The 14,159-nt window shown below is 36.6% G+C and overlaps 1 protein-coding gene across 1 annotated transcript in view; it reads right to left on the bottom strand.

The window, feature by feature from the left end:
* si:ch1073-398f15.1 (cardiomyopathy-associated protein 5) overlaps window positions 1-13,000 on the bottom strand; it is a 60,841-nt gene extending 47,841 nt beyond the window's left edge. The window contains exon 1 of the mRNA XM_042060579.1: window positions 12,809-13,000. Coding sequence (XP_041916513.1) covers window positions 12,809-12,936 — 128 coding nt within the window. The 5' untranslated portion in view covers window positions 12,937-13,000. The remainder of the gene's footprint in view (window positions 1-12,808) is intronic.
* Window positions 13,001-14,159: the final 1,159 nt, after the last annotated feature.

Raw genomic sequence — 14,159 nt, 5'->3', positions numbered from 1 at the left:
TTTTATACTTTTTAAACTATTAATTAAAAACTAGTCAAAATTTCCCCATAGACTTAACATGGGCTGATGACATCACAATAGAGCCGTTAAGTAATTAGAATCCTATGGCAGGTGTTCGGGCCACCTGGATCAACTGCCAGTCTCAGGCTTTAAGCATACAAACTGGCCCTATTAAGACTACACATCCTGTTCAACTGCTTCCTCTGCCAAAAACTGTTTCAAAATAAAAGTCCTCACTACAATATTTCACTGTTAAACAATGTAACCCTTTAAACTACTGAACTTTTTAACTGTTCTGCCATTGTAACTGTTACTTGTCATCAACTATGACTCCTACCCACTGTAGCTAGTTAGCATGGTTAGCATAGTTAGCATGTTAGCATGCTAGCATGTTAGCATTTTTAGCAAAACTGTTAAAAATGATTAGCTAAGTTAGCTAAGTAACATGGTTAGCATAGTTAGCAAGCTAGCATGTTAGCATGCTAGTTAGCATTTTTAGCAAAACTGCTAAAAATGATTAGCTAAGTTAGCTAAGTAACGTGGTTAGCATAGTTAGCATGCTAGCGTGTTAACATGCTAGTTAGCATTTTTAGCAAAACTGTTAAAAATGATTTGCTAAGTTAGCTAAGTAACGTGGTTAGCATAGTTAGCATGCTAGCGTGTTAACAAGCTAGTTAGCATTTTTAGCAAAACTATTAAAAATGATTAGCTAAGTTAGCTAAGTAACATAGTTAGCATGCTACCATAGTTAGCATGCTAGCATGCTAATTAGCATTTTTAGCAAAAAAACTTGGTTAACATTATTATCTTTGATAACATAGTAGCATAACTGCTAGCAAACATTAGGGCCATTCCAACTGTCAGTTATCGTCAATTATCTACCTAAATAATTTAACTATTTAAATTATCCACCTACTAACCGTTCAATCATTCCAACTATATTAAACCTTATCTACCAAGCAAATCATTTAACTATATAAACTATCCACCTATTTAACTGTTCAGTCATTCCAACTATATTAAACCTCATCTACCTAGTTCAGTCATTCCAACTACATTAAACCTCATCTACCTAGTTCAGTCATTTGAACTATATTAAACCTCATCATGTTGGTTGCCAATTAGCACATAATCTGTTTTAACAATATATTTCACACCATATGTTTTGCATTTTCATGCACTGGTAATTCCATGGAATTGCGTTTTCTAGTTATTATTCTTCTTCTAACGCACTTAATGCAGCTTCAACCGTTTAACGTAGAAACTTCATTCAAACTATGTTACGTAGGTCTTACTTAGGACATGGGTGCTATGTATTTTTCAGCTTTGTAACTTTTATACTTTTTAAACTATTAATTAAAAACGAATCAAAATTTCCCCATTGACTTAACATTATGATTATGACATCACAATACGGCCGTTAAGCAATTAGAATCCTATGGCAGGTGTTCGCATAGACATAATATACATAGACGCCGCATTGGCTGCTGGAAACAAGAAATGCGGCCGCCATCTTGGACCGGTCATACTCCTCATTGCGTTGCAGCAGAAAACACAAGATGACAGCACTGTGCAGCATGTTCCTGCTCAAATCGGCGGACCATACTCGGGGGATTTACTTTTCACAAGTAAGATTTAACATTACCGTACTATTGGTTGTATTTTGTATTTTCGAACAATGTGGCCTGTATCATAGCTACATGTATGACCTTTGCAGCAAAAAAAACCGTGTGAAAATCTGTTCGGTATTCAGTGAGATATGATTAATTAAGTGTGCTGACAACTCATTGCACCGGCCAAACAGATTACACTGAGTGGAGTGGATGACCGGTCCAAGATGGCGGCTCCAAATCTCGTCAGCGCTAGTAGGGAGCAGCGGTCGATGCGGCGTCTATGTATATTATGTCTATGGGTGTTCGGGCCACCTGGACCAACTGCCAGTCTCAGGCTTTAAGCATACAAACTGGCCCTATTAAGACTACACATCCTGTTCAACTGCTTCCTCTGCCAAAAACTGTTTCAAAATAAAAGTCCTCACTATAATATTTTACTGTTAAACAATTTAACCCTTTAAACTACTGAACTTTTTAACTGTTCAGCCATTGTAACTGTTACTTGTCATCAACTATGACTCCTACCCACTGTAGCTAGTTAGCTAAGTCACATGGTTAGCATAGTTAGCATGCTAGTTATTGTTTTTAGCAGTTTTGTTAAAAATGCTTAGCTATGTTAGCTAAGTAATGTGGTTAGCATAGTTAGCATGCTAGCATGCTAGTTAACATTTTTAGCAAAACTGCTTAAAATGATTAGCTAAGTTAGCTAAGTCACATGGTTAGCATAGTTAGCATGCTAGTTAGCATAGTTAGCATAACTGCTAAAAACAATTAGCTAAGTTAGCTAAGTAACGTGGTTAGCATGCTAGCATGTTAGCATGCTAGTTAGCATTTTTAGCAAAACTGCTAAAAATGATTAGCTAAGTTAGCTAAGTAACGTGGTTAGCATAGTTTGCATGCTAGCGTGTTAGCATGCTAGTTAGCATAGTAACTTTGTTAACATTATTATCTTTGTTAACATAGTTAGCATAACTGCTAGCAAACATTAGAGCCATTCCAACTGTCCGTTATCGTCAACTATCTACCTAAATAATTTAACCATTTAAACTGAGCCGTTAAGCAATTAGAATCCTATGGCAGGTGTTCGGGCCACCTGGACCAACTGCCAGTCTCAGGCTTTAAGCATACAAACTGGCCCTATTAAGACTACACATCCTGTTCAACTGCTTCCTCTGCCAAAATCTGTTTCAAAATAAAAGTCCTCACTACAATATTTTACTGTTAAACAATTTAACCCTTTAAACTACTGAACTTTTTAACTGTTCAGCCATTGTAACTGTTACTTGTCATCAACTATGACTCCTACCCACTGTAGCTAGTTAGCTAAGTTAGCTAAGTAATATGGTTAGCATAGTTAGCATGCTAGCATGTTAACATGCTAATTAGCATTTTTAGCAGAACTGCTAAAAATGATTAGCTAAGTAGCATGGTTAGCATAGTTAGCATGCTAGCATGTTAGTTAGCATTTTTAGCAAAACTGCTAAAAATGATTAGCTAAGTTAGCTAAGTAACATGGTTAGCATATTTAGTATGCTAACATGCTAGTTAGCATAGTTAGCATAACTGCTAAAAATGATTAGCTAAGTTAGCTAAGTAACATGGTTAACATAGTTAGCATGTTAGCATGCTAGTTAGCATAACTACTAAATATGAAAACATTAGCTAAGTTAAGTAACTTGGTTAACATTATTATCTTATAACTGCTAGCAAACATTAGAGCCATTCCAACTGTCAGTTATCGTCAATTATCTACCTAAATAATTTAACCATTTAAATTATCCACCTATTTAACCGTTCAAATTATCCACCTATTTAACCGTTCAATCATTCCAACTATATTAAACCTTATCTACCTAGCAACCAATATAGTTTGTTTTTACTCTGTATGATATTTTACATCATTTTTTATGCATTTTCATGCACTGTATTTCCTTCAGGAAATGCTTTTCTAGTTCTTCTTCTTCTTCTTCTTCTAACGCACTTAATGCAGCTTCAACCGTTTAACGTAGAAACTTCATTCAAACTATGTTACGTAGGTCTTACTTAGGACATGGGTGCTATGTATTTTTCAGCTTTGTAACTTTTATACTTTTTAAACTATTAATTAAAAACTAATCAAAATTTCCCCATTGACTTAACATTATGATTATGACATCACAATACGGCCGTTAAGCAATTAGAATCCTATGGCAGGTGTTCGGGCCACCTGGACCAACTGCCAGTCTCAGGCTTTAAGCATACAAACTGGCCCTATTAAGACTACACATCCTGTTCAACTGCTTCCTCTGCCTAAAACTGTTTCAAAATAAAAGTCCTCACTACAATATTTCACTGTTAAACAATTTAACCCTTTAAACTACTGAACTTTTTAACTGTTCAGCCATTGTAACTGTTACTTGTCATCAACTATGACTCCTACCCACTGTAGCTAGTTAGCTAAGTTAGGTAAGTAGCATGGTTAGCATAGTTAGCATGCTAGCATAGTTAGCATGCTAATTAGCATTTTAAGCAAAACTACTTAAAATGATTAGCTAAGTTAGCTAAGTCACATGGTTAGCATAGTTAGCATGCTAGCATGTTAGCATGCTAGTTAACATTTTTAGCAAAACTGCTAAAAATGATTAGCTAAGTTAGCTAAGTCACATGGTTAGCATAGTTAGCATGTTAGCATGCTAGTTAGCATTTTTGGCAAAACTGCTAAAAATGATTAGCTAAGTTAGCTAAGTCACATGGTTAGCATAGTTAGCATGCTAGTTAGCATTTTAAGCAAAACTGCTTAAAATGATTAGCTAAGTTAGCTAAGTAACATGGTTAGCATAGTTAGCATGTTAGTTAGAATTTTTAGCAAAACTGCTTAAAATGATTAGCTAAGTTAGCTAAGTCACATGGTTAGCATGCTAACATGCTAGTTAGCATTTTTAGCAAAACTACTTAAAATGATGAGCTAAGTCAGCTAAGTAACATGGTTAACATACTTAGCATAGTAACTTGGTTAACATTATTATCTTTGTTAACATAGTTAGCATAACTGCTAGCAAACATTAGAGCCATTCCAAGTGTCAGTTATCGTCAACTATCTACCTAAATAATTTAACCATTTAAACTATCCACTTATTTAACCGTTCAATCATTCCAACTATATTAAACCTCATCTACCTAGCAACCAATATAGTTTGTTTTTACTCTGTATGATATTTTACATCATATTTCTTGCATTTTCATGCACTGTATTTCCTTCAGGAAATGCTTTTCTAGTTATTATTATAACCTTTTCTTTTTACCTTTTCAAGAATTAATGCGACTCTAACCGCTTAACATACAAACATGTTGAAATAACCGTTCTGAAGGTCTGGAGTGGGGCAAGAGAGTTATTATTTCAGATTTTTTATAAAGTTTATACTTTTTGAGAAATAGGGGATTAAAAATGTTAAAAAGCTCAATTTTCCCCCTTAGACTTCAAAGGCTGTGATGTCATAATGGCCTAAAGGCAGCTGCGCTTGTTAAGCTCCCAGAGTAGTTCCCGGGCTAATTAGAACACTGACACAGGTGTCACCTGTGAAATCAACTGTCTCAGCTTCTAATGCATACAATCTGGTGCTCCCTAAAACTACACATCCTGTTTAAGTGTTTCCCGTGTGTCAAAATAAAAGTCACAGCCATATCTCATGCTTTGCGCATTATATCTCCAGAACGGTTTGACGCATGTGCTTCAAATTTGGTACAAGTGTTTGTATGGACTCAAAGATTAAGTGAGTTGATGTTGGAGGTCAAAGGTCAAGTCAATGAACACTGAGTGCGATATCTCAAGAATGCCTTGACATACATGCCTGAAATTTGGTATGAGTATTTGTATGGATTCAAAGATGAAGGGAATTGATGTTGGAGGTCAAATGTCAAGGTGAAAAACACCTTGAGTGTTATATCTCAAGAACGCCTTGACACACAAGGTCTTTTGGTACGAGGGTTTGTATGAACTCAAAGATTAAGTGATTTAATGTTTTTTTTGCAGGAATTTCCCCACCAACTTTAGCAGCTTTCCATCCACTATTGTAATTCCTTTGGCATTACATTCTAGTTTATACATGCTTCCTCTTGGGCACATTATCCAGAAACACTGTGTCTCCTTCCACTTCTGTGCTGATGATACACAGCTGTACCTGCCCATTAGTTCCTCTGATCCTAGTATGCTGAATTCCTTAAATGAATGTCTTTGTGACATAAAAAACTAGATGTCAAACAATTTCCTCCAGTTGAATTCTGACAAAACAGAAGTCCTCATCATTGGATCCCAGCACATAGTGAAACAAATGATACCATCCTTAGATCCCTTTCAATTTTTAGACTGTGTCAAACCTGTTGCAAAGAATCTTGGTGTCTGGTTTGACAGTAATTTAAGCTTTGAACGTCACATCACAAAGCTCATACAATCTTGTTTCTATCACCTCAGAAATATTTCCAAGATTAGTTCCATCTTAACTTTTAAAGACACTGAGACCATTATACATGCATTTATTTCTTCACGCCTGGATTACTGCAATAGTCTTTTTTCTTGTCTGAACCAAAAATCTATAAAGAGACTTCAAACTGTTCAGAATTCAGCTGCCCGGCTTCTTACTAAGACAAAGTACTGTAATCACATTACTCCTGTTTTAGCCTCACTGCACTGGCTCCCAGTAAGCTTTAGAATTGATTTTAAGATTCTTCTGATTACTTTTAAAGCTCTACATGGCCTGTCTCCCAACTACATATCTGATCTCCTAGTACCTTATACACCTGTGCGTACTTTAAGATCATCTGGTAGTGGTTTCCTAACTATTCCTAAGGTCAATCTCAAAACTAAAGGGGAGAGAGCATTTAGTGTCAGGGCACCTAGGCTCTGGAATGACCTGCCTGATGAAATCAGGTCAGCCAAGTCAGTATGACATTCTGTAGAAAATATTACAGATTCACGCCCCCCAGGTATTGATTTGAATGGCATTATACATGTGGATGGGTCTGAGAATGTTTTCTGCAGGGTAACATAGAATACTACTACCATAGATCGAGCTGCGTCATGCAATAGCATGACTTATGCTTATAGTTCTATTCCAACGTTGATTTCTACCCAACGTATAGTAAAAAGAAAAGACAAATTTAAAACTAGAAACCTAACAAATATTCTTTCCATACCTCAGCATATTCCTCAAAAGCCAGAGGCATTTTCAGCTAACATGGGTTTACTAAATATAGGTGCACTTACTACCAAAACCTTTGCAATCAATGATTTTATTAGTGAAAAAAGATTGGATTTTCTGTTTCTTGTTGAAACCTGGTTGACTTCAGACAGCGAAGCTGTTCTTGTTGAGACTTGTCCCCCAAATTATAATTTCTTCCACTCAATTAGACAAGGCAAACGAGGTGGTGGAATTGCCTCCATTCTCTCAAACAAATATAGTTGCACTAGAGTCAACTTTGGCGAATTCGCTTCCTTTGAGTATATTGCCCTCACTCTGAAGGCTGACCCAGCTGTACTTCTATTAACCTTATACCGCCCTCCTAAACTATGGACTGGCTTTCTCGACCAGTTTTCTGAACTTATGTCGCTCATCATCACTAGCTATGATCGGATAATTGTAAATGGCGACTTCAATATTCATGTCAATAAGACAACTGATGCTAAAGCCACTAAGTTCCTTAATGTGTTGGACAGTTTAGAGCTAAAGCAGCATGTTACAGGACCCACCCACAACCTTGGCAACACCCTCGATCTAGTCATTTCTAGAGGGATAGAAGTCACAGACTTATCAGTAAATGATATACATATGTCTGATCATCATTGTGTATCTTTTAATATAGTACTACATACTCCAAAAATTCATCCCGAAATTGCAATCAAATCGCGACTCTTGGACATTAGAGCAGAACAGCAGTTCATAGCTCTTATAGACTCCATAAATTTAGATATTTTACATCATCCCATTGATCAAATGGTAGAGGCTCTCAATCGTGAATTAGGCGCTCTGCTTGACAGAGTGGCACCCTTAAAGACTAAAAAAAGGCCCTGTAGCAAACTGACACCTTGGATGAACGAAAATATCCATGATCTAAAAAGATCATGTAGAAAAGCTGAGAGAACATGGAGAAAAACTAAGTTACAGGTTCACCGTACCATTCTAAAAGAAAAAATAGCAAATTATAATAGAGCTATTCGGAATGAGAGGAGGAACCACTTCTCTAAGGTAATTGCTGAAAACAGTGGAAACTCTAGGGTGTTGTTCTCTACCATTGATAGGCTATTGCATCAAACACCTTTTGATACACTCAGTCAGGCATCCTCTCTAAGATGCGAAGAATTTGCAGACTTCTTCAAAAACAAAGTCATTTCTATAAGGGAGGCTATTGGTAACACAAGTAATATGTTTGATAGTACACCCAAAAACAGCCCCCCAAAATTAAGGTCCTTTAGCACTATTACTCAATCTGAGCTTGGTAAAATTATAACTCAAACCGGCTCCTCAACATGTGTTTTAGATCCAATCCCTACTACATTCCTCAAAAAAGTATATGATGGCTTAGCTCCCTTTTTTCTCAAGGTAATAAATACCTCATTAGAAACAGGTATATTTCCAACTGCTTTTAAAACCGCTGTTGTGAAACCTTTACTTAAAAAGTCAAATCTTGACCATACCAATCTGAGCAACTACAGGCCTATATCAAATCTATAATTTTTGAGCAAAGTACTTGAAAAAGTTGTTTGTAATCAGTTAAATACCTTCCTCAACGAAAACAGTATCCTTGAAAAATTCCAATCAGGTTTTAGATCAAATCACAGCACAGAAACGGCTCTAGTAAAAATAGTCAATGATCTCAGACTAGCTACTGACTCAAACAAAGTCTCAATCCTTATTCTTCTGGATTTGAGTGCGGCATTTGACACCATTGATCATAGCATCCTAATTCACCGCCTTGCGAAGTGGGTGGGTCTCTCTGATAATACTCTAAACTGGTTTCAAACCTACATTACTGGCAGAGATTTTTATATCAGTCTAGGAGATCATGTATCTGAAAAACATGACTTGCCTTTTGGTGTGGCCCAGGGGAGCTGCCTTGGTCCCCTGCTATTTTCTCTATATATGCTTCCATTGGGAAACGTCATAAGTCAGCATAATGTAAACTTCCACAGCTACAAAGATGATACCCAATTGTATATTTCTATGGAGCCAACTAACCCAGATGGCCTTTGCTCCCTCACTGCATGCCTAACCTCCATTAATCAGTGGATGAGCAAAAACTTTTTGAAACTAAATGATGACAAAACAGAGGTACTTCTGGTTGGACCAAAACTAAAGCGAGATATTATTCTTAGTAATCTGGGGAACTTGGCACACCAGGTTAAACCAAAAGTAACAAGCCTCGGTGTCATCTTAGATGCAGAGTTAAGTTTTAAGCCCCATATCAGTAAAGTTACTCAGACAGCCTATTTCCACTTGAGAAACATTGCCAAAGTTCGGCCCTTTTTAACTCAAGAAGATGCAGAAAAACTAATTCACGCCTTTATCACTAGCAGGTTAGACTACTGCAATGCACTTTTCACTGGTCTTCCCAAAAAACATCTAAAGAAATTGGCACTCATACAGAACTCTGCGGCTAGACTTTTAACTAAGACTAAGAAGAGAGAACACATCACCCCTGTGTTGGCTGAACTGCACTGGCTCCCTATTTCCTATAGAATTGATTTTAAGGTTATGTTAATTACTTACAAAGCTCTGAATGGCTTAGCACCTTCATATATCTCTGAGCTTTTAATATCTTATCAACCACAAAGGAAACTTAGATCATCCAATTCTAATCTTTTAATCGTACCCAAAGTGCTCCACAAACAAAGTGGAGAAGCTGCGTTTATCCATTATGCCCCCAAACTATGGAACACCCTGCCTCTGTACATCAAGCAGGCGAGTTCAGTAAATATTTTTAAAAAAGATCTGAAAACATACCTGTACAGGAAAGCTTTTAGTTAACTCATCTTATCCTGTAGACTACATTTTCAGATTATTCTACATCTACTACTATTGGAGGGCGCAGCCAGCCAGAAGCAGATGGGCTCCCCCTATTAAGTCAGGTTCTGCTCAAGGTTTTTTCCTGGAATATGGGAGTTTTTCCTTGCCACAGTTGCCATATGGCGTGCTTGTGGGGGGTAAGAGGGTTAAGGCTGCCAGTCTTATGACGTCATTTTCTATATTTTTGATATGTTGCTGAGTAGATCATAAACAGCAAAGAAAAGTGATTGATAATGACTGACTGACTATCATTGTGTTACATGCTTCAAATGTAAAGCACTTTGAGCTGCATTCTGTGTATGAAAGGTGCTATACAAATAAAGCTTATTATTATTATTATTATTATTATTATTATTATGCTCTTTTAAATCCCTCCTTAAAACTCATCTTTACAAGCAAGCCTTCCTTAGTTTTATAAGTAATATACTTCATTTTGTGTTAAGTTTATTAAGTTTTATTTCAGTGTCAAGTTTTATTTCAGTAAGTTTTATTTCAGTGTAAGTTTATTTTCCTTTTTCAAATTTATGTTAATTGTTCTAATTGGATTAGTATATATTATTTAATTGTTATATTATTATGTCTTATTTGCATTTTCATTTATGTTGATATTGTACAGCACTTTGTACATAGAGACATAAACAAGTGAAAAGTGCTATATAAATAAAGATTATTATTATATTATTATAAAAGCTTGGGACCAGGTGCTGCCCAGGAACTCCATAGCGCCCCCTTATGTCACTGTGACTTGTGGTTGGCATATAGTTTTAGATACACACACCAAATTTGGTGGGTGTATGTAATTCCCAAAACCAAACAAGTTTTGTATTAACATGCCATTAGCCACGCCCACAGGAAGTGAGGTAATTGATAATTTGTGCGTTGTGGACATGATCAATTTTAACGTACTCCTCCTAGACGGTTGATCCGATTCATGTCAAAGTTGGTATACATGACGCCGAGATGTTCCTGATTCTAAATTGTGAAGCTTTTTTTTGATATGTTGTAATTTGACGAAATGGCGAAATGATTCATTTTAATACCCTTCCACATAAACAATAAATGTGTCATAATTCACCATGCATGACTTGAAATGTTTTAAATTTCACAGGTCATTAAAGACCATGTTAATGATAATATTCACATGCCCATAATGCATGTTTGGCATAGCGCCATCAACTGGCAACAGAAAGAATGGCAATTATACTGATTTCACATGATCAATTTGAACATACTCCTCCTAGACGGTTTGTCAGATTAATTTGAAATTTGGCAAACATTATGCCAAGATGTCACTGATGTTAAATTGTGAAGGGATTTTTGAAATGTTGTAATATATTTGATATGATTTTAATGTCTCACCACATAAACAGGAAATGTGTCAAAAATCACAGTGCATTGAATAAATGGTCTGAAACTTTTCAGGTTAATAGATATCATGATTATGATGATATCCAGACACCCAATGGGCCTGCCTGGCATAGCGTCACCATCTGGCCAAGCCGGAAATGTGCCAGAAATGCTCTATGCTTTGAATAAATGGTCTGAAACTTCTCAGGTTGATAGATATTATGATTATGATGATATCCAGACACCCAATGGGCCTGCCTGGCATAGCGCCACCACCTGGTCAAGCAGGAAATGTGCCAGAAATGGACAATGCCTTAAGTGATTGATCTGAAAGTTTACACAAATTTTGGATATCATTATTGTGATGATATTCACATGTCTAATTTCTTTGTCTAACATAGCGCCACCATCTGGCCAACCAGAAAGTGTATCAGAAATGTTCTTTGCTTAAAATGAATGGTCTGAAATTTCTCAGGTTAATATATATTATGATTATGATGACACCCAATGGGCCTGCCTTGCATTGCGCCCCTACCTGGCCAAGCAAGTACATGTGGCAGAAAATAAAAATACAAAAACAAATAGCACACGCATCAAATATGTACATTTCACAAATGCACCATGTCGGTGCTTTGTTGGATTCCAACATGTCACGGGTTGCAGCCCGTAGGTGCTCGGGCCCGCCATTGCCGCTTGCGGCTATATTTTTATTTTATTTTTTTTGCAATTATTCCATATTTAGTGTAGTCATTCCATATCATAACCCCTGAAGTATAATCGAAAAGCAAGCTTGAAACTTCAGAGGGTTACCTTTCATTTGAGACCAAGATTATGCTTCTACACAAAGAGGTTCATATGCAGTAAGCATTTGATTGTCAGTATGCATTTTGGATAACCAAAAGTCCTATGGGGAGTTTCCATAGGGCATTTTACAAAACACATGAGCATACCTTGGCAAATAATGGTCTAAAGTAAGTAGGTTTCATTCTAGATTGATCTACTTTTGCACACAACTTCACAAGACCTGATGCTAGGGCTCAGTTGTGTTATATCAAGTGATATCAAGTGACCAAGAGGGCTGAAATGTGGTCAGTTCAGAGATGCTTGTAATCCGGCAGAAAGAAAAAACTATATTCTAGCCTCTGTAACTCTTTGTCAGTACATCACACAGTTTTTTCTGATTGTTGTCCAAGAAACTACAGTGTCTTAGCTTTCCAAAGAGGTCAGGCATTTGATTATAGGCCAAAGTATGTAGGAGCTCTGACCTCCTAAGTAGATGATGTGCAATGTCAGGCAAAAAACTCAAAATGGGGCATACGCATAAGAATTTAACATACAGATTTCAACTAATATTTAATTAATGATGAAAAAACATCATTAACATTGTGCCAAATAGATATTTTAGTAACAACTCATTTTTTTTGAACAACTCATTTCTGCTAAAATCTCAAAATCAATTTGAATCAATGTTCAGACTTCCCTTGGTTGTTGCTCAAAATAATTATTTGCCACTTGTTGGATTATTGTGGCAGGTCACTATAGTAATGGCAGATGTTTCTCAGGTGACAGATCTTTTGACATTCTGACATTCTATTTGATATGTTTTTGAGCCAGCCTTGGATGTTACAGACATTTACATTTTACCCTGTTTAGACAACCACCTACAAAAACATTAATTGTTGAAATACTAGACCCTTTTCTTAAATATAATTTCAATTTGTTATTTATTGAATAATACATTTCTAGTCATAATGACTCTTCATGTTGTTCTCTGTGTTGTTTTTGTGTGGGGTGCAAATTTTAGTGGTTGACCTGTTGCTAAGCTCTTCAAGTTCGTCTTTCACTTGAACATCACTGTCCCCCGTTGCCTCATTTTGTAGCACAGTCATTTGGAGCTCTGTAGCAATTTTTCCAGATCCAGCTTGCTCATAGGTCTCCATTTTCAAATTCAGTTTTCATTAACTTGTAGGATGTTTTCACTCCTCACAGTTGCAAGGTGAATGTCACTTTAGCTGTGTGGAGACTAAACTCTTGCACAGCATAATTTAAAAATAGCAAGAAAGGCATCCTGTGTTCCTTCAGCTATCCATGACATCCAGTAAATAGTCATTAGATCCTCTCCACTCATATCATCTATAACTGATGTCAACTGAGGTCAGACATTTTAAATATACTCTCTTACTAATCTCTCTTTCTCTTATTCCCTCTCCCTTCCAAAGAGAAACAGAGCTTTCACTTGTTTATGTCTCTATGTAACTAAAGACCTATGTTGGAGAAGTGTATTGTTGTGTGTGTATGTCGAATTCTTAGCACTGTGACAGATAAATTTAGGAGAAACATTTATTAAACAATCATCTTAAGGTTTGTAACACATTGTAGAACCTATATACCTTTACCTATGTAGAATTATAAAGGTAATCAGTGCCGGCCCGAGCCTTTTGGAGGCCCTAAGCAGAATTTGATTTGAGGACCCCCTCCCACAACGCAGAGTCACCTGTGCTTGGCAATAATTGACAACTTCACACTATAATGTTATATTATAAATGAATAGAGTGAGGTTATGTATTAATACAGTGACGGATTATGAACCACTGTCCCCCTGGACACAGATGCATAAGGACCCTCTCCCCCTACCCTATTTGTGCAAATGTGGGTACAAACGGGTGTGTGTGTGGTTGTAGGCTGAGTGGGGGGTCTCGGGGTACTCCCCCAGAAAATTCTGAATTTGGTAGATGTGATTTCCTGTATTCTGGTGCATTTTTGGGATGGTCAGCTGGAGAAGGGCAGTAAATGTGGTAAACTATGGTAAATTTGCCTTCAGCTACGTTTTCATGTAGCTAGTGCTAATAATACATAACATAAGTCCACCTAGAGCTAGTAGGGTACATGCTTGATTAAACATCCAAAACAATCCCAATATTCTTGACATCTGAAATACACCTATAAATATATATTAATGGGAGACATTTCTCTGGTGATGGCTTATATTAGATCATGACAGCTAGCTAGCACAAATCAAGCACAAATCATACTGTAAATAATCATGCAAACATCTTGCTCGTTTTTTCTTCTTTCTGTTTTCGGCACCAGAGGGATACATCCTTTTTTGTGACTTGTCTTAACATTACAGTCTCTTACGATTTTTGAACTTGATGCAGTGTCT

The sequence above is a fragment of the Alosa sapidissima genome, chromosome 13 (genome assembly GCF_018492685.1).
Source record: "Alosa sapidissima isolate fAloSap1 chromosome 13, fAloSap1.pri, whole genome shotgun sequence".
Taxonomy (NCBI): Eukaryota; Metazoa; Chordata; class Actinopteri; order Clupeiformes; family Clupeidae; genus Alosa; species Alosa sapidissima.
Note: the sequence above shows the minus strand (reverse complement) of the source record. Positions and strands in the feature narration are given on the sequence as shown.